Source organism: Phodopus roborovskii, unplaced genomic scaffold, assembly GCF_943737965.1.
Source record: "Phodopus roborovskii unplaced genomic scaffold, PHOROB, whole genome shotgun sequence".
Taxonomy (NCBI): Eukaryota; Metazoa; Chordata; class Mammalia; order Rodentia; family Cricetidae; genus Phodopus; species Phodopus roborovskii.
In genome coordinates this window covers 18,964,727-18,985,316 of record NW_026126541.1, presented here as the reverse complement: position 1 = coordinate 18,985,316, position 20,590 = coordinate 18,964,727, and the positions used below count along the sequence as shown (strand labels likewise).

At 46.2% G+C, this 20,590-nt stretch overlaps 1 protein-coding gene across 1 annotated transcript in view; it reads right to left on the bottom strand.

Annotated features, from left to right (window-relative positions):
- The window catches only part of Tll2 (tolloid like 2), a 66,065-nt gene extending 46,987 nt beyond the window's left edge, over positions 1-19,078 (bottom strand). The window contains exons 1-4 of the mRNA XM_051200037.1: positions 19,062-19,078; positions 17,443-17,583; positions 17,259-17,356; positions 2,446-2,601 (exon numbers count right to left, since the gene is read on the bottom strand). Coding sequence (XP_051055994.1) covers positions 2,446-2,601; positions 17,259-17,356; positions 17,443-17,583; positions 19,062-19,078 — 412 coding nt within the window. The remainder of the gene's footprint in view (positions 1-2,445; positions 2,602-17,258; positions 17,357-17,442; positions 17,584-19,061) is intronic.
- Between the last annotated feature and the right edge of the window lie 1,512 nt (positions 19,079-20,590).

Below are 20,590 nucleotides of genomic sequence, written 5' to 3'. Positions count from 1 at the left end.
TGGTTAAAAGCACCAGCTGCCCTTCCAGAGGACCTAGGTTCAATTCCCAGCACCAACAAGACAGCTCACAGTTGTCTGTAAATCCAGTCCAAGGACAATTGATACCCTCTTTTGGCCTCTGCATGAATGTGGTGCACAGAAAAACACACAGGTAAAACACTCATAATAAGTAAGTAAGTAAGTAAATAAATAAATAAATAAATAAATAAATAGCTGTTCTGAACAGCCAAATCCTAGAGACTTAGGGATCTGGGATTGGAAGGGTTACTAACAGTAGATGCTGTCCTGGGATCCCCAGCTTGGTGGTGGTAGGTTTCTAGATCAGAGGAAGCCCTCTCCCCAACATGGCATTCTGCCCTCATTTTTCTGTCACACCTGCAGTAGAGTGTTCTAGTGCATTCTATAAGCCTGTTCATACACACACACACACACACACACACACACATCTATGCACTTTGAATGGTGTTTCAGTGGTTGCTGGGGTATTCAGTCTTGATTTTCTGTAAGGACTTTGAAAAAATGAATGAATTTCATACTTTTTCTGACACTGTCTTCAGAGTTCCTTGATTGGAAAGTTATTGAATGATTAAAAACCCCCAGCTGAGAGTCATGCACAGTTAATAAATATTTTCCAATATCTATCAAGGTAATACAATTAACAATATTTTAACTTTTCTAGGGGCAATGAGAAGTTTCTAGAAACAAATATTTTAGAATTACAAAGGGTGATGGAGCAGAGTCCCGAGTTTATAATAATGCTAAATAAATAAATCGAGAGAAACTCCCACCATAGTCTAGAATACAATGTGGGTATAGTGTTATATTGCCTCTCAAAAATAGTGCACATAAGATTAACTTTGGCTGTCTATTTATTTATTATTTATTTATTTATTTATTTGACATCTTGACATACTAAGGTTCACGTTATTTGTAGCCCAAGCACTTACCAAAATAGCAATCCTACTAATTATAAACATAAAGCCATGTCCAAGATATTCTAAAATAATAAGTTAGCTCTTGTTGATGAAGGTAATATAAATTGTTGGTCATAAGAACCCGGAGCACTTTGGACCAGAAAGAGCACAGTGAATGTGTGTAACAAAGAGCAGGGGCAGCTGCTCACAGGGATACATTTTAATCTCTGGATGTGTGACTTTTCCCATCAGGCAGCCTGGATGACAGGGAGAAGGCCTCTCCCTTTTCTTATGGTGGCCCCTGATTAAGCACTTGGAAGCTGGAGTCATGCCACCAAGCGGAGCAGACGTGTAGCCCAGGAAGGTTCCCCACCGCTTCGGGGCTCTGCTCATTCAGGTCTGCCAATCTGCTGCTAACTTGCTCATTCAGTGGCTGTGGCAAGTCACTGGGCCATCAGCCTCCATCAGCCACCTCTTATAGAAGCCACAGTACCCCAGCTAACGAAGGCACTCTGAGAGCTGTGGCCCTGACTCAACGGGGCTTTTAGTTCAGGCGTTCAGCCAGTGATGTGCTGTGGGCAGATTTGGGCAGCCTCCCCTCTGTACCAGGCACTGTCCTAGGTGCTGGACATGAAAAGGGAGGATTAATCCCTGCTCCAGCAGAGCTTGGGCCAAGACCAGCAAACACAAATAGAAGTGAAGAAACTTTGGGTCATGATGAGTGCTGCTAAGAGACAGAGGGAGCTGGGACAGGGGGTAGCTGGTAGGGGTGATAAGGAGTTAGTGGGATTGTCTGTGGATATATCACTTGACCAGAAGCCAACCAGGCAGAGGTCTGGGGTTGTGTCTCAGGGACAGAAAGACAGTGTGCTGGGGAGCTGGGGATGGACAGGTCCTGCAACAGAACGGTGGCTGATGAGGCTCGGGGCAAGCAGAAAGGAGGAAGAAAGAGGAGGCAGGACTCTGCAGGGAGGGCCTGAGGCCAGGGCCAGTAGCCTCAGTCTAGGTGATTCACATATCCCAAAGATAATACCATTATGCATTGGGCACAAATTTTAAGTTCTTATTGGTATTAACTCGCCATCCCACTTATAGAAGAGGAAACTGCAGACAGAGAGATGTTAAGTTATTTTTGAGGTGGAGCCAGGCTACAGACCAGGAAGTTGTGTCACATCATGCGATACCATGATATGTATGTGCCCTCTGGTTACCACCTAGAGCACTGCTCAGGTGCCTAGGGACTACCAAGTCCATGCTGCTAATGCAGGCTGAGCTGGGAGCCACCATGGACAGCTCCATGCCTCTTTTCCTCTTGCTATGACTGCCTAGGCCCTGCAGCCATTTAAGGCTAAACTGTAGCGCCCTTGCATGCAAGCTTGCATGCACGCGCGCGTACACACACACACACACACACACACACACACACACACACACACACACCAAGTTCATTGAGTGAACTCTGCAGACACATCCCCAACAGATCTGGTGGGCCAGGCTATACAGGCACAAGGTCTCTTCCGTGGTTACTGACCAGTAAAGTTCCCTCCAATGACATAAGGAATGACCCCTCCAGGCCAAATCCGCTCTGTCCTTGAGGTTGTAGCTCTCCGGACCCGGGCAGGGAAGGTCTTAGCTGTGGTGTCTGAGTTCTCAGGGCCAGGCAGAAATGTGGCATCATCCTTGCCATCTGCAAGACAGTCGATGGATCAATTTCTTTGTCCACAAAGTTATTCTTAAGCTTAAGGTTTTATTGGTGGTGGATTGACACAGGGCAGGGAAACCTGTGTTCTAAGGGAGCATTTCACCCACCAACATTTTTGAGAACCTGGGAGATAATGTTCCAGACCCAGGGAAGAACGAGTGTTGAGCTCTGGGCCTCTGACCTCGAGGGTCTGGCTTGTTTGGGGTCCTGAAAAAGCCTCTGCCCTGGGAAGGCGTAGAATCAAGAGGGCCCAGATAACTCTGAATCCACTATGAGACCAAAGTTACACAGTAGGAGAGCAAGCAAAGCCAATCCTTTGCCTTGACCTAAGAATGTCAGTGTCACACACTTTGAAACAATCTAGGAAAGGCCAACCATTTGTGATAGTGGCAGGGGCAGAGATGGAGTCTTTGTGAAATGGTTACTGGAAGGACAGAGCCTCTTAAATCTCCCCAGTCTCCCTGATGTCTGTGCCAGTAAGAGAAGAAACACAGGGGAAACAAATAGAGTTTGTTTCTGAGTTCGGGGGCTGGGAGGTGGCTCGGTGGTTAAGAGCACGTTCTGTTCTTGTACCAAGTCAAGTGGTTCCAAGAGTCAACATCTTCAGTCCTCTGTGGACACTGCAGTCATATGCAGCCTCCCAACCACCCCACCCAACCAAACAAACACCCCACCCCACCCTACCTCACCCCACCCCACCTCACCTCACCCTCCCAAACACCCCACCTCACCCCACCCTACCTCACCCCACCCCACCTCACCCCACCCACCTAAACACCCCACCTCACCCCACCCTACCTCACCCCACCCCACCTCACCCCACCCCACCTCACCCCACGCACCTAAACAAACACCCCCCAAACACCCACCCCACTTTCAAAGTGTACACTTCCACAGGTGTTAGTATGTTTACTAAGTGTGCAGCCATGACATCTGTCTAATTGTATGAGTTTGTCATCCCTGCAAAAGGAAACCCTGTTCCCATTAACAGTCACTTCCGGCTTCTCCCTCGCTTTGCCATCCCATGATCTGCTGGGTTTCTGTGGCTGTGGCTGTTCTGATCTCTCTGTATGAGCAGGACCAGGCCACAGCAGCCTCCTGACTCCGCCGCTTGTATTTGGCTTATGTTCATCCACAGTTGCAGCCTGAATCAGTTCCTCATCCTGTTTTGTGGCTCAGCGATACTCCACTGTAGGGTAGAGCACATTTAGCTTATCTGTCTCTGGCTACACACCTGAGCCGTCCACTCTGGGTTATTATAAACCATACTGCCACGAACACCCATGTACACATTTGCTTTGGTGGGCATTGATTTCCACTCTGCCGAGCATGCGCTGTGTGTGGAATGCCGGACCGCATGGTGCTGTTTAACCTTTTTTAGGTAGTACCAGGCTGCCTCCCACAGCAACTCTGCCACACCATGTCCTCACCAGAAAGAAAAAGACAATCAGGTAAGATTTGTTTCAGGTTGCAAAGTAGTTTAACACTTGACCTCATATGTATATCAGTATATCAGCAAGCAAAAACAGAAAATCTTTCATGTTATTAAGTTTTCTCCTGTTACATTTCATTTGTTTATTCTGTGGGTGTGCACGTGAGTATGTGTGAAGGGATGCATGCCAGGACATGTGGGTGAAGGTCAGAGAACAACTTTGGGGAGCTGGTGGTTTCTTCCCACTGTGTGGGTCCCAGGAATGAAATTCAGATTTTCAGATCAAGTGGCAGATCCTTCGCCCACAGGGTCATATCTCTCAGGCCCCTATTCATATTTTTGAGGTTTATTTTTATTTATGTATCTATGTGCAGGAGAGTGATGCCGCATGTACATGTAGGTGCCAAGAGAAACCAGAGAGGACACTGGCTCTCCTGAAGCTGGGTTTACGAGCCATTATGAGCCACCTGACATGGGCTCTCGGAAATGGAACTGGGAAGTTCTCTGGGAGAACAGGAAGCACTCTTGACCACAGAGACATCTCTCCAGCCCAGAGCTATTCCTGTTTCTTTGATGGCTATTGCACATGGCTTTAATTAGGTTTTATGTGCATCTCTTCTTGATAGCAAGTGTCTAGCTCTTTTTGGTGTAATTAATATATATATACCCAGGCTTATTTCCTCTTCTCACTAGCTTTCTTTTTTTGTTTTTCTTTCGGCCTTTCTCTTGCTTTTAATTAGATTAAGAAAACTCTATATACTTACTATTTTATTTCCCATAATTCTTTTTTCTGTTCATTAACATTGGTTTTCAGTTTTATTATACACAACTGGACCCCCCCCCAAAAAAAAGAATTGGTGTCCTAGAAGATTCATCTGAAGAAACCAGAGTCCCAAGCTCCATTCTGAGAAATGGGACTCTTAAAGCCACTCCAGACTCCATGTTTTCTTGTTGCTGTTTGCATGCTTTAAAAATCCCAGCTAGTCTCTATGAGCAGTGCTTTGTACGTTTATGAAACAGACGCCTCCCATTTGCCCGTTTCCTGTTCATTGGCCCCTACACCTTCTCCTGCCTGGAGTCACACTCTTTAATGAGTCTCATTGTTCTTTCATGAGGCTAACAATATTTCTCAGGTTTTATCTGTAAATAGTCTACCCCCCTCTTCATGTAGCTGGAATGTTGTAAGAATCTAAGTTGACAGTGTTCTTTGCTTCTTTCTAACCCATTGTTATTTTGGTCCCTTCCCAGTCTCTGAATGGGAGTTCTCTGCCGTTCTAGAATTCCTACTGATTACCCAATAGATATTTATCATTCAAACCTCCATCCGTCTACAACTTTGTTAGTTTCGTTTTTTGTTTTTGTTGTCTTCACACTTTGTGTCTTTCTCTGAGTGTTTAAACTTTCACGGTTCCCTGGGATCTATCTTCCACTTTACTAATTGTCTCTGCAGTTATATTTCCCACACCATGTATCTTCTGTCTGCTTCAATGTTTGCAGGATCATCTACTACTAAAGACCTAGGCTGTGCATTTTCAAACATATCTTCTTTTTGACAATATCCTTATTTTTGAAATCCTCTGTTTTAAATTCCTCCTTTGGCTTATTACTCATTTTAGTCATACTTATTAAAATTCCTTCTGATTGTCATATTCTTGGAATGAATTCTCCAATTTGTTGTCTTCTGACTTCCCCTTCATTGATTAACTTCCTGTGACTCTAATGTTTCAGGATTGTTTCTAGGCTAGCCATTTTTTAAAATTTAAAAATCTGAGAATTTAATATATGAGTACTATGTTTACACAGTTTCTGCTCTACCCTCTTTCCCTCCAACTCCTCCCATGAATCCCAAACCCCCTCCCAAATTCATGACTGCTTTTCCTAGAATTACTTACTATTGTTTTACACACATGCACATTAAAAACCCTATGAGTCCACTTAGCGTTGGCCGTATGTATGCAAGTTTTGGGGTCTCCTTCCAGGGGTGCTGCATGTTGTGAATCCTGGCTGTGGACTTGCTTTGTGTTTTTCTTTTCAGGACTCTTGAAATTCTATGGGTCTTGGGTGAACTGTTTACATCAGTTTCTCAGTCTCGGGGTTCAATTACAGGAAGACTAAAAACCACACTTGCATGAGGAGCAAACTTCATGACTGAGACTCTTCCAGAAGAGATTTCTGTTCCTGTTCAAGCCTGGGACAGACAGCATGTCATTCCAATCTTCTGAGCTCTTTGAGGACCTCTGCTTTATGTGGGGTTCGCTCACCACTACCTGCCTCATAGGATGGGCACACCTCCAGAGTCTATGCTGGTGTCCTGCTGGTGTTAGTACAGCAGCCCTGTAAGTCTTAGTCCACTCTCTCTGGCCTGAACAGCCTCGGCAGCATCTGATCCATTTACATTCCCTGGTCTCTTCTCTTCTCATCTGCCCATTCACCTTCCCTTTGAACCTGGTACCACACTTCTTCTGGAGTGGATAGAACACTGCACACACTGGCTGTCGACGACTTCCTAGAAGTTCCCTGACCCTATTTCCACACTTAGAAACTGCTATAGAATACATTTTAAACCCGAAACTGTTTTACTGCTCAAATTTCTAGAACAGAAGTCATACACTTGCAGTCTTGGGATCAGCCCAACCCACAGATGTGTTTTGTTTGGCCTGGACACTTTTGGCTCACACTGTTTAAAAAAAAAAAAAAATCTCACTTTGTAAGCCAACTCTTGAAAAATCCAGATAATTCACATAACTTTTTCTTTTTCTTTCTTTCTTTCTTTCTTTCTTTCTTTCTTTCTTTCTTTCTTTCTTTTTTTTTAGATAGGGTCTTTTTCTATAGCCTAAGCTGGTCTTGAACTTATGGCAACCCTCCTGCCTGTGCACCCTGAGTGGTGGATTGTAGGCATGTGTTGCTATACCTAGAATCTGTTTGTTTGTTTGTTTGTTTTAAAATGGAAAGACCCAGATGTGGCAGCAAGTGGGCGGTCTATTACGGGGCTACAACCCACTGGAGCAGGGAGCATCTCACCCCACAGGCAGGCTGCAGGTTCCCCTCCCCCGCCAGTGTCCACCCACACTGTTTACACAGCCCCTACGCATATTCTGTTTGGCTACCCAGCCTTAGAACTAATTGTTTCAAGGTTTCCAATGGTCTAGCCCACCGGAAGCCCTGTGAGGGCAAGAACTGTGGCGGGCTTCTTCATTGCTCTGAGTTAGATGCCTGCCTGCACAGTGCCTAGAGGGTGGCAGCACGCAATATTTTTGTATTCTGAATGAATGAACTAACAAATAGACAAGCTGTTCTAAAAATAAACAGCCCAAGAGTCCAAACGGTTCTGCGGCGGAAACCTCTCTAAAAGGTTGGCAGCTGTGGAGCCCTTAATGTTCACATCCTGAGACTCATCCTGTCTTAAGTAATCACAGGCAGAAATGTAGCAAGTGGAAGTTTGTTATTCATTTCCCATATGGTTTTCAACAAGTCCCTTAATTTTCCTCCGCTGCCAAGTCTCCTTTGGAGAATGGGCAAAAATACTTCTCCATTCGAGAGACGAGCACTGAGACATCCCATGTTGCCTGGACAAGCTGTGTGATGTGGACACGTGACCTAGCATTATAAGGGCCGGTTTTATGTGGCCAAGTCAGCATGGGAAAATCTTAAGTGCACCTGGAAACAGACTGGGGTGTAATTTCCAGAGATGGCTTATTGAATGACAGCTTCCCCTTTGGTCCAGTGAGAAATTTAATTTGCCGAGGACTCAACACAGGAAGCATTTGCCGATTAAAAATATGTCTAAACAGATGTTCTGCTTAGCCTGGAAGAGGAATCTTAATGCAACTGTCATTATTGGATTTTCTTGGATTACTACTATCTGGAACCAGAGTCCAAATAGAAGGATGTAATTATTTATTATGGCCAAGAGCTCTGCATTTCAAGAGGAGTTCAGGGGCATCTGAAAGGACTTAGCACACTGCGGATGGAGTTGGCTATTGGGGGCAGTGGGAGTTACAGGCCATTTAAATCCCCTGGCTCTGGGAGCAACATGTCCTCTTTGAAAGAATGAAGCAGACATTGCCAATCACATTTCATTTCCAGCTGAAGGCACAGCCATGCCATAAACAGCCATGACTGACCAAACTTCTCAAGCAAAGAGTTGTTATTTTTGCATTAGGCAAATAATAATCCATATGCTAGAAGTAAACACCCTGAATATACAAATATTTGAAATACTCCCACCCCACAGGCAATGGCTGGAGTCACATCTTGCTGACAGTTCAAAAGACTCTAGAGCAGTTCCTTGCTGGAAAGGGAGCTGTAAATTACCCTATGCTGTGGCTCTCAAACATGGGTGCACTTAAGAAACACTGAGAAAGTTGTTTAAAATAAAATACAGCTAGCTGCCCTTGCCCTGAAACTGACCCACCAGGCCTAGAGGCCAGGCACTTGCAGTTTTGAAAGCTCCTATTGGGGACAAAACTCAGTGGTGTTTGGGTGCCATTGATAAAGCTCAAAGGCGGAGATTAAAAGTTTTAGGGGCAGTGAACTTTAGATAAATGTTCAAGAATTAAACTCGGCTGTTTACTCCCCATGTGGCTCTGCACACATTTCCCCCTGAGCCTGAGTGCTTCCTGAAATGTGGCTGGGGGAGAAAGACAGAACCAGATGGAGATTGCACAGAGCTTTGGGGATAGCCTGTGTTCATACTCAGGCATCCGCACCGGTCTGTCCTTGGGGTTCTGACAGGATACATCCTCAGCTGCAGCCACTAAGAGCACCACCTGTGCACATTCACTGTGTTCTCTTTTAAAAGGGCCCTGCCCACCTCCCATCCTTCTCTCTCTTTCTCTGTTTCCCTCTCTTTCCTTTCTTTCCTCCCTTTCCTCGATCCTGCCACTCTCATCCTCAGAGGCCAGTCTCCCCCCTTCTTTCCCTTTTTTTATGATACTTTTCCCTAATTAAATACCCCTCTGTTTGAACCCTGTTGCATGGCATCTTTCTTTCTCTCGATGCTTCTCTTAAATTACAACAGCCTGCAGTTGGAACAAGTTAAAATGGGGCCTGACATTAGTCTGGCTCTGTGGTTATACCTGGACCCACAGACTTGACACTTGGGGATTCGGGTATGGAATGGCATTTTGAGATGCTGATGTCTGTGGGATCCTTGTTTTGGGGTACAACCAGTTCCCACTTTTCTTCACATTGGAACAAAGGCTTTGCTTTACAGTTTGGTCTTAAAAGGGAGAAGATCATGTTCTCTTATGAATTGGGTTTAAGATATCAGACTACTCAGCTAGCCAAAGGTGTATGCATCCTTGCAGGAGTTACACACAGCTCCTTACTAATAGCATTACAGACCAGAGGATATGCTAAGTTCTCTGCTTCCAAGAAGGGACTGCTCTGATCAAGGCTTTATGGGAATGCTGAGTGAGTGGCCTAGAAATCCATCGCTAAGCTGCAGGCACAAATTCCCACCTTCAGGACTGAAGGGAGCTACATAGTGCCAGGAAACCATCCTCTGTTAGAACTAACCAGAACTCCCCCCAGATTCCCTTCTCTGCTCACATAGTCTCATCTGGATTTGTGGGAAACAGGTGGGCTGCAATTAAAGCAAACTCTAGGGTTGCTATTTCTTATCTTCAATTCAAATAAAAACAAGATGTGCCCCAGGCAGGCATCCAGCAGTGTCCTAGAGAGATGGCATGGGAAGGAGAGGGGCAGGCTTAAACAACCTGCCTTCATTTCAATTTGGGGTCTCACTCCCCGCACTCCTGATTAAAGACCTACTGTCTGCAGCTGTGATGTAGGATAGAGAGACTGACCGAGCCTGGACATTCACTGACTTCTTCAGACAAGTCAGGGTCATTCTAGGGACAGCACTGTAGACCTAGCAGGCTTCGGAGGGGTGTGGGAGAGAAAGGGAAAGTGTTATCCTCATCCTGCTTAAAAAGCTCCAGCATCTGCTGCAGTGCTGGTCTTGTGTGCAGCCCAAGTAGATGCAGAATTTTAATGGGCTGCAGGAGGCTTATTCCTTCCTGTCCTCAGTGCAGCTGTGGAACAGCTGTGGAATCTCAGTCCAGGGGTAGATGATGCACTCAGTGCTGGTAATGTTGTTCCTATGGGGGGGGGGAGGTGGGGTAAAACTGGACCGGGTAGTGTACACCTGTGATCCCAGCATTTGGGGAGGCTGAGGCCGAGGCAGAAATATCTTGAGGTCAAGGCTTATCTAGACTATACATTGAGACCATATCCAAAACAAAACAAAAATGGAAAGCTGAGCTTCACTTAACCTTTGGGAGTCTTGGTTATGTACTTTATGTGAATGAATATTTCTAATTCTCTTCAAGCTTCAAATGAAGAGTTAAAGTGTCCAATGTCATAGCCACTGAGCTGGGATTCAAACCCAGGTGTTTGTGACTCACCTTGCTTTATTTGATTGGGTGATTTCCATGCCCCACCCCCAACTAGTAAACACAAACACCTTGATGCTATCTACTGATGATGAAAACATGATGTAATGACAGTGTCCTACTTGGACCAGCAAGTCCCCTGGTCTTTTGAGCTCATGCCAATGTTCAGTCAGTGGAATCCACTCCCCTCTCTTTAAACTTGGACATTTAGTGGAGTTAAATGTGAAGAAATGGTATTATTTAAGGTTCTGGTCCAGGCCTCAAATGTAGAGTTCTCTTGGTGCTTTGCCCATTTTGATAAGCCAGCCACCTTGCTGTAGACTTGGATAATTGAAGAGGAGAGGGACAACTGAGCTGTCTAGACCATCCAACCCTGTCTGAATCCATGTTCAAAGACAGTTTTTTTTAGGCAAGAGTAAATCACAGAAATAGGGAGGAGAAAATCCAACATTGTACCTGTGCTACTTTGGTGCCGGGAGAACTCTCTGCAGAGAGAACTTCTCTACTCTCTCTGCTCCATCTTTACCACTGAGTGCTGCTTGTCCGCAGCCAAATGAAGTTCTCCTGAGTCTGTCTGAAGCCTCAGAAGCTGAAGGCACCATATCCTGGCATCATGAAACATGGATAAATCAAATAGGAGGTGGCCTGAAAGCTACATCCTTAGGGGCAAAGTGCTTCCAGGGAAGAACAGCAATCTACTGTCTTTCTTACTCAAAAAGAACCTTGTCAGCTACAATAATTATTGTCCTGTCCAGACATGCCGGCTGGTGCAACAGTGGCATGAATGCTATGGGGGTAACCAACATTTTCTGGCTGGATGCAAGGCCAGCTCCACGAATTGGAAACCATACTTGGCACTATTATTGGGACCAAGAACCTGTTGTTACATAGAAAAGCATTCCTAGGGAAGACTCTACTAATGTTATTCTGCTCATACGATTAAAATAACTCCTAATGAGTTGCTGCTACATCCATAGATAAGTGCATCTCTCAAGCTGAAGCAGAGAAACTTCTTGCAGTGGAAGGCAGTTAACACAAAGACTCACAGTGCTCAACCCTAAATGGGACATTTATATCACACTCCTCCCCACCCCCACCCCAAGGCTCAGGGATCATTTGAAAGAGAGATAAGAAGGATGTTAAGGACAAGCAGATGTGTGACTATAAGGAAACCATGTCTTCTGGGGCAGAGGCACATATGAACTCACAGTGTTTGTGACGGCATGCATAAGACCTGCATGATCTCAGGCCAGAAAACCCTCAGAGTGTGGGGTGAGGCACGAAGTCCCACTCCTAGCCGAGAAGCTATTGGCTGGAAGTTGCTGGGAGGAAGTTAGTTTTCTTTAAGGGTATGACCATGACTCAGGGCAGGCCCCACACCCAAGAGTAATTGGGCAACGTACTGAACTCAATAGGAGAGAGAGAGAGAGAGAGAGAGAGAGAGAGAGAGAGAGAGAATGAGATTGGGTGAGATAGGGAGAGGTATGGACTTGGGAGGAGTTGGGGTAGAGGAAAAAAGATTAAAATACATTGTATGAAATTTTCAAAAAAATTAATAAAGATGATTTTAAATGTCAAATAAGCAAAGCAGAAAATACATGTTTTGATTTTTTTTGTTGTTGTTGTTGTTTTGTTTTGAGACGGGGTTTTATGTAGCTGAAGATGACCTTGAACTCCTGATCCTCTTGCCTCTGCCTCCCAAGTGCTGGAATTACAGGCCTGCACCATGACACCTAGTTTATGTGGTGCAGGGAACCAAACCCAGCCCTTCATGCTTGCTATGCAAACACTCTGCCAACTAACTAAACACTACCACCACCACCCCGCAAAGATTCTAAAGGGGCCTGTCCGTGGTCCCAGCCACAGGCTGCACAGCTGAAAACAAACACAGGCTCTCTGAGCAGCACGGCGAAGAACCTGCTTCTCTATAAAAGAAGGCAACTTGAAGAAGGGGATCAACAACCCAACAGGAAAATAAGCAAAGGATACACAGCGGTGGACTACCAATGTGCACACCCAGATCACTAGCAAACCCAGGAAAAAAATGCTCAAAATCTCCAGCAGTCAGAGAGAAACACAAACTAGGTAATAATAAGCTATTGCTTATTGATTTAAAATACCTGGTACTAGTGAGGCTCTGGGGAAAGAAATAACCCTTAAAGTTACTATGGAAACATGGATTGTTATTCCTGGAGACACTCAATATTGCAACATCTATTTAAAAACATGCTAAGTGGGGCTGGAGAAATGGTTCGGTGGTTAAGAAAACTGTTCCTAGCATCCAGGTCAGATCCAGTGCTCACAACTAACTGTCCACAACTCTAGCCTACATGGCCTCTCACCATACCCCAGACCTGCTGTCTTTCTTTGCCTTCTCTGAGACACAGAGTTCCCCAAGTCTTGTCATCTCTCTTCTCTGCTCCAGAGGATCCAACACTCTCTTTTGGTCCCCCATGGGACCCATAGATCCATACTCTCACAGAAACACACATTAATACATATAGTTAAAAATTTTAAAAAAAATCTTTTAAAGTCATACTAAGTAATATGCTCAAGTGTGTTTGTTGCAGACGAAATTCACAGCAAGAGCTGAATGGTAACAACAGAGGAACATTTGAATAAATGTCTATCCATTCTAGGAATACTTTGTAACTATTCAAAGGAATAAAGTCATCATTGATCACAAGTACTTTGGAGTTTTCCACGAGGTATCAGTGACAAAGTATATTGCATTGAAATGTGTATAAAATGCAATCCCATATTTATAAAAATAATGACAAAACCTGTACATGCATACATGCTGATGTGCATGCTTATATATTTGCATACCCTCATGTGTTCATATGCCAACACCAATGTGTTACAGAATATTTAACAGTACAAGGATGTGCTACATTTGTTTCTGCTGCATTTGTTTAATTATGTAAAGATGGGTTGCTGTTTCACCTTGCCTGCCTAAGGCACCTGATTGGTCTAAAAAAAAATAACCAGCTGAACAGCCAGTATCTAGGCAGAGGAGGGATAGGTGGGGCTGGCAGGCAGAGAGAATAAGTAGGAGGAGAAGAAGGAGAGAATGAGGGAGAAAGAGGGGAGAAATGCTTGGGGCCAGAAGCCAGACAACTGCCAGACAGACAGACATAAGAAGCAGTGAAAGTAGGACAGACAGGAAGAAAGGAAAAGGGGGGAGGGAAGCCTGAGGCAAAATGCAGATAAAGAGAAACAGATTAACGTAAGAGTTAAACTAAGGCTGAGCATTCAAAACTAGTAGTCTCTGTGTCATGATTCGGGAGCTGGTTGGTGGCCCAAAACAAAAAGCCTGCTACACAAATGCATGCAGAAACACATGTCGGTAACTGAAGACAACGGCATTATCTGGGAAGAGGAGAGAGAGAGCTGACTGTGGGGGAGGTAGCCAACATAAGGGGGGAAGGGCAACACTAAAGAGCAGTACATGATTGAATCAAGCCATTTGTTGACTTGTGTATGAAGTTCTAAATATCTACAGGTACATGAGGAAATAATAATATTGAAGCAAAATCATAAACTATAGCAAATGATTTCTATTTCATCCCTACAGAGACATTCTTAAAACACAGGATTCTAATGGAGAAAATGTGGTACATTTACACAATGGAGTACTACTCAGCGGGGGGGGGGGGCACGGATGACGACAATGGAATCTTGAAATTCACAGGCAAATAGATGGAACTAGAAGAAACCATCCTGTGTCAGGTAACCCCGTCACAAGAAGACAAACACAAAATTCATATATGGTTTTTAGACATATAGCAAAGGATCACCAGCCTATAATCCACACTGCCAGAAAAGCTAGATAACATGGAGGACCCTAAGAGAGACATACATGGTCCCCTGGAGAAGGGGAAAGGAACAAGATCTCCCAAGCAAATTGGGAGCATGGGGGGGAGGGGAGAGGGAGTTAGGAGGAAGAAGAGGGAAGAATGGGGGGGGGGGAGAGATAGGCATGAGAGAGCAGGAAGATTGAGTCAGGGAAAGAATAGAGGAGAGCAAGAAAAGAGATACCATAATAGAGGGAGCCATCATAGGTTTAAAGAGAAATCTGGCACTAGGAAATGTCCAGAGATCTATAAGGATGACCCCAACTAACAATCTAAGCAATAGTGGAAAGTCTACCTTAAATGCCCTTCTTCTATAATGAGATTGATGACGACCTCATATGCCATCCTAGAGCCTTCATCCAGTAGCTGATGGAAGAAGAAGCAGACACCCACAGCAAAACACTGAACTGAACTCCTGGAATCCAGTTACAGAGAGGGAGGAGTGATGAGCAAAGAGGTCAAGACCAAGCTGACAAAACCTACAGAGACAGCTGACCTGAACAAGGGGGAGCTCATGGACCCCGGTCTAATAGCTGGGAAACCAGCATAGGACCAACCCAGATTCCCTGAATGTGGGTGTTAGTTAGGAGGACTGGGCAGTCTATGGAGCCTCTGGTAGTGGGTCAGTATTTATCCCTAATATAGGAATGGACTTTGGGAGCCCATTCCACATAGAGGGATACTTTCTCAGCCTAGACACATGGGGGAGCGCCTGGGCCCTGCTCCAAATGATATGACAGACTTTGAAGATCCCCCATGGAAGGCCTCATCCTCCTGGGGAGCAGAAAGAGGATGGAATGGGGGTTGGTAGGGGAACAGGAGAGGACAGGAGGGTTCGGAAACTTGTTTCAAATTTAAATTTAAAAAATTATCCCCCCAAAAAATAAAAAACCCCACAGGATTCTAGTGTTTAAATATTATTCCTTTGCTCTGCAGTTAATTCCAGCGCTGCTCTGAACACAAAACACTTTTCCATAATGGAGATATGCCCGACACCACCAGAAGTTCTTAGGGCTGCTGGTCCTTGGGGCTCTGACCCTTGGCATGTAGAGGGCCATGGGAGAACTGCCAGGAAGGCTTTAGACTGGGCACTAGCAGTTGCCTGTCTTCCTGGGCAGCCAGGGACTCTAGACCACATGACCTCCCATCCTTACACCAGATCTACTGTCCTTTTTTGCCTCATGGACCCCCCCCCCACACACACACACACACTTCTCTGAAACACATAGTTTTCCCCCAAGTCTTGTTCTTCTCAGGCCTTCAACTCATAAGCCAGGTAACACACACACACACACACACACACACACACACACACACACAAAGCCAAACTTAAAAGGCAGAGTTTTCCCGCAATCCCCAAACAATAACCCTGCCTTTCCATATCCCCCACAGTAAAGCATCTTTCCATACCCAAACCCCCCCATAGCAAGGAAGATTTCCATATCCAACCCAATCCATACCCCCAGGCACAGCAAGTCAGACCCATTCCAGCAAACAAAAACTTTCTCAAGAATGCCCACTGCTGGCTGTGAGTGTGCCGGATCCAGCCACTAACACAGTAAGTTCCAGGCTTCAGAAGAGACACCGAAAGCCAGAGTCTGGAGGTATGGCGGTGGCCAGCTGATGGGTAAAGAGTCTCCTCTGGGAGTAATGATAAGGGTCTGAACAAGATAAAGAAGGTCCCACCACATTGTCAATGTACTGAATACCAACAGGCAGTACACTTTGAAATGGTTAAAGTGCTAGATTTAGGTTAAAGAAAGAAAGAAAAATAAACAGCCCTCAGATGCCTGGTGGGGCCTCACATACATTACCATTTCTTTTCGCCTGGATGCTGGTATTGGAAGCTGTAACATTTGGCCACCTTGCAGATGGCTCTTCAAGCCCACCTGGAGGAGGACAAGAAAAGAGAGATAAGGACTCATGGAGGGAGCAATCCTGTCTCCTGGGGGGACAATCAATCAGAGCAGCAATGCTTTGGTCAACTAAGTAAGGTTTATTGGGTCAATAAATGTCCCTTTTATATAAACACTCACAAATTAAGTAAGACTACCATCTTCCTCCTTGGTCAGTCAAAGATGATCTAAGTAGAGCATGTGGAGCCCAGGTCAGCTCCTTAGCCAGCTAGAGAAGATGGATTGGATGCAGGGGGAAGCTGGGGAGTCAGGCCACACTGTACCCATGATGGGACTCATCACTGTGGCTCTGCTGTCCTGGGCTTTCTCTTTGTGTTCTAGTTTCCCCACAGGGAGAAACTTCTCTAGAAAACGGCTGGGTTTCCTTTATAAACTGGACCTGATGACACCATACAGCAAGGGCAGTAAGGATCAAATGTGTTTGTGGGCAGCCATATGTAGACACCCTGTCAGCATTCACCTCCCCCGGAAGATGTCAATCTCCAAGTACTAATAGGTCCTGCTGTGTGTTGGGTACAAGCCCTGAAACAAAGATTCAGCCACGAGCAAGGAAGACAGGGTTTCTGCCTCAACACTAGCACTCTCTAAATAGGAGCTGCATATAACAGCAGAGAAGCCAGCAGCAAGTTCTGAAGACCAAATTGAGCATGTGCAGACGAGAGGAGCTGGGGGCTTCCACGGGCTACTGGCTTGGGGCCCCAGGAAGCAGGGAGCATGCGCGGGAGACATAATGACCATGAAACCATGTCAAAGCCTCCAAAGAAGAATCTGTTGACAAACAAGAAGGTATTTTTTGCATTGGTTGAGAAACCCAAAACTTATGAAGCAACCTTCCCCCCCCCCTTTACCCCCCATTAGAACATTCTGGGATAGGTGGGGCATTTTAAAGAAGCCAGGGCTGAGGTGCATGGTAACGAGCCCAGGATGGCTTGGCTCAGACTTGGTCTCCGGGGCAAACAGCCAAGACGTATCCTGTACCACCACTGCATGGTAGTTTGGCACCACACTGTCCAATGGGTTTGCTGTGTCAGGTCCACACCAGTGGAGGCAGCTTGTGGCCCTGGCACTAGCTCCTCAGAGGCAGACTGTCTCATCCACCTCTGTGACTCAGGCAGGGCCTGCAGCTGCCTTGGCCTCCTGTAGAGAAAGGACCCCAACACCAGGCGGGGACAGAAGGAGACTCCCTGCATCCTGCCTGGCTGGCCAGTTTGGAATGTGCTCACCCAGCCCCTGCAGCTGCCGGGGTCTGCGCTGCCAGCTCCTGGCCCTCGGGTATTCCAGTTGCGATATCATTTCCTCCCAGGCTAAAGGTCAGGGGAAATCCTGACGGTACGAAGTCGTTCTGCAGCACAGGAATGTGCCATCTGCAGAAAGAGGCTGGCTGCCACCAGGCTCCAGGTCCAGCTCAGCCTCCGCCCCACAGGCTGCGCAACTGCTGCCGAGAACCTGGGCGTTAGCGTCTTTGGTGTGTCAAATGGGATGCTGCTGTGGAGACCAAATGAGGTAATGGGTTTGTTTAGGTATGTGTTCATTCAGAAAATATGCATCTGACACCTGCTCTGTGCCAGATTTTGTTACTACTGCTGTGGGGGTGATCTCAGGAAATTATATTCTGGTGGACGGGAGGGGAAAAAGAGGAACACATTGATGGGAAGTATTTAAGAGTTGGCTGTTGGAAAGTGCAATGAATAAAAAAAGGGGGGGGGGATTCCAGTGTGCCAGGTCATGGAAGAAAGAAGTCTGAAGAGACAAAAATCTATAGATATCTGGCAAAGAGGATTCCAAACTGAGGAGACAGCAGGTGCAAAGGCCCTGGGGTAGAAATGTGTTCAGCAGCAGGGAGCTGGGTATGCCTGGAATGGAATGAAAAGAGAGAACTAACTGTAGTAGTGAGGCCCTTGGCCATCAGCATCCAGTGTAAGGCCTTGCCGGCTCTCTCTGGACTTCAGCTTTTATTTTGAGTGTTCTAGATAGGATGCAGAAGACATATATCTGCATCCACTTTTTGTATAACAGGAGTTGTTACCAGTGGACAGAGGGAAGACGGGAAGCTGGGGGTCTGTACAGCAGTGGAAGCCCAGCATGGGTACCAATTTCACCCTATTCGGTTTCCCAGAAATGAAGGGACAGGAAGATCTGTAAGTTGAGTCTGGGTGTAGGCCTGGTTCAAGATGAACCAGAGACTGCGATGGAGGCAGTGTGGCAGAGGAGCCAGGCCAGGAGGGATGGCACTCGGTTCTATAGCAGGCAGATGATTCAGGGCGGTTCTCATGCTGGGGCTTTCTGATGCTGGGGCTGAGTAGATGTAAAGCGTTGGGTTGGAGGCGCACAGCAGTGGCTGCGTCTGAAAGTATCTGTGTTAACTAAAGTGTCAACCATGGTGTTAGCCACAAGCTAAACTCTCCTCTCACGTGGGTTGATACTTCCAGCATCATAAAGACCCAAGGACCAGGAAACACATGCCAAGAGGCAAGGCACCTAGACTGCCTGGAGGGGTAGAGGTGTCCGTCGTAGACGATGCTTGTTCTCCTCAGACAACACCCCCCCCCATCAGAGCAAGAACAAGTGAGGTGCCTGGGAGAAACAGACAACTCCAAAAGGCCCAGAGCTTTGTCCAGGCATCTGTGAGAGGGCACTTGACATTAGAGCTGTGGTAGTCAAAATACAGATCAGAGCTAGGAATGGAAGCACATGTCTATCATCCCAGCACTTGGGAGATGGGGCCAGAGGATCGGGAGTCCAAGGCCAGTCTTAGCTATATAGAAAATTTAAGGTCAGCCTGAGCTCCTGTATCAAACTACAAAACAAAACACCACTACCAAAGTCCCGCATCTGATCTTACCCTCTGGAGGGGGACATGCTGTCTTTCCTCAGAGACACCAGGCCCAGGCTTCCGGTTCTGACCTAAAGTCAGTGAGCTGAAAGCCTTGCCTCCTCCCTGATGAAAACCCTCCCACTGCCTCTGGGATGAATTCCTACTTTGTGAGTGGCCGATGATGCCTTTAGTTACATGGCCCTCTGCCTCACCTCCTGCCTCCACTCCCACAAGCTGAGCCACACTAAGCTGTAAGGACTGGGTTCAATTTGTCATCCTCCCCCCCCCCCCTTATTTTTGTTGAAAGACGTCCTTATTATGCAGTCTGGACTGGTCTTGAACTCAAAATCCTCTGCCGCTGCCTGCCTAAGTTCTGGAATTACAGACATGTACCACCTCACTGTTTTCATCTTAAGCATCTTCTGCAAGCGCACCCTCCTCTTGGGCCTAGCTACAGCTTGCTGGTTCCTCAAGTCTCTAGCTGGATGCCACTTCCTCTGGGACACAGCAGCCCAGCGCCCCTATTCTTCCGGGGCTTTAACCCCACCTCCTCTGAGTTTCCTCTGCCCTTCCTTTACCATGCCTAAAGATCTCACTACACATCCCTGGAATCTCTTTAGTGCTCGGTAGACCCCCATCCCCTTGTTAACGTCTTAGATTTAGAACACAAAAGAAGGGGCATTTCCCTCCAGAACCTGGCATGAAGCAGGTACCCAGTTACATAGGTGATGGATGAGTCTGGAAGCAAAAGATTGGGGTAGCTTAATGGTGTTTCAAAAGATGATGCAATCATTCCCAGTTCCGCTTAAGGCTGGGGGCAAATGCATGCTTCTTAGCCTTACTAGAGAGGTGAAGACAGCTACCGAGTAATGGCCCTCAACATTGGTCACAATTTTAATGACTTGGGAAACCTTTGTAAAAAAGTACTGAGGGTAGGCCAACTCCTACCCTCAGAAGTTCTGTTTTATTTGACCTGTAGCATGGTCTGGACATAGGGACTTTGAAAAGCTACCAAAGTGATCTGATGGTATAGTTAAGGTTGATCACCGCAACCAGCAAAAGAGGCATATGCTTAATCAGGCAGTGGTGGCTCATACCTTTAATCCCGGCACTCAGGAGGCAGACGCAGGTGGATCTCTGTGAGTTTAAGGCCAGCAGGGTCTACTGAGCAAGTGCCAGGACAGCCAGGGCTACACAGAGAAACCCTGTCTTAGAAAAAAACAAACAAAAAAGAAAACAAACAAACAAAAAATCCTATGTGTACATATTTGTAGCCAGCAGAAAGCATTGGATGCCCTGGAATGAGTTACAGATGAGCTTCCCTGTGAGTGCTGGGAATAGAAGCCTGGTGCCCTTCGAGAGCAGCAGCTGTTCCTAACCACTGAGCCATTCCTCCAGGCCTTGTATTGTATTCATTTGTTTGTTTCTTTGTTTTGTTTTTGAAGACAGGGTTTCTCTGTGTAGCCGGGCTGTCGTGGAACTCACTCTGTAGACCAGCATAACTCAGAAATGCATCTGCCTCTGCCACCCAAGTGCTAGAATTAATCATATGCTCC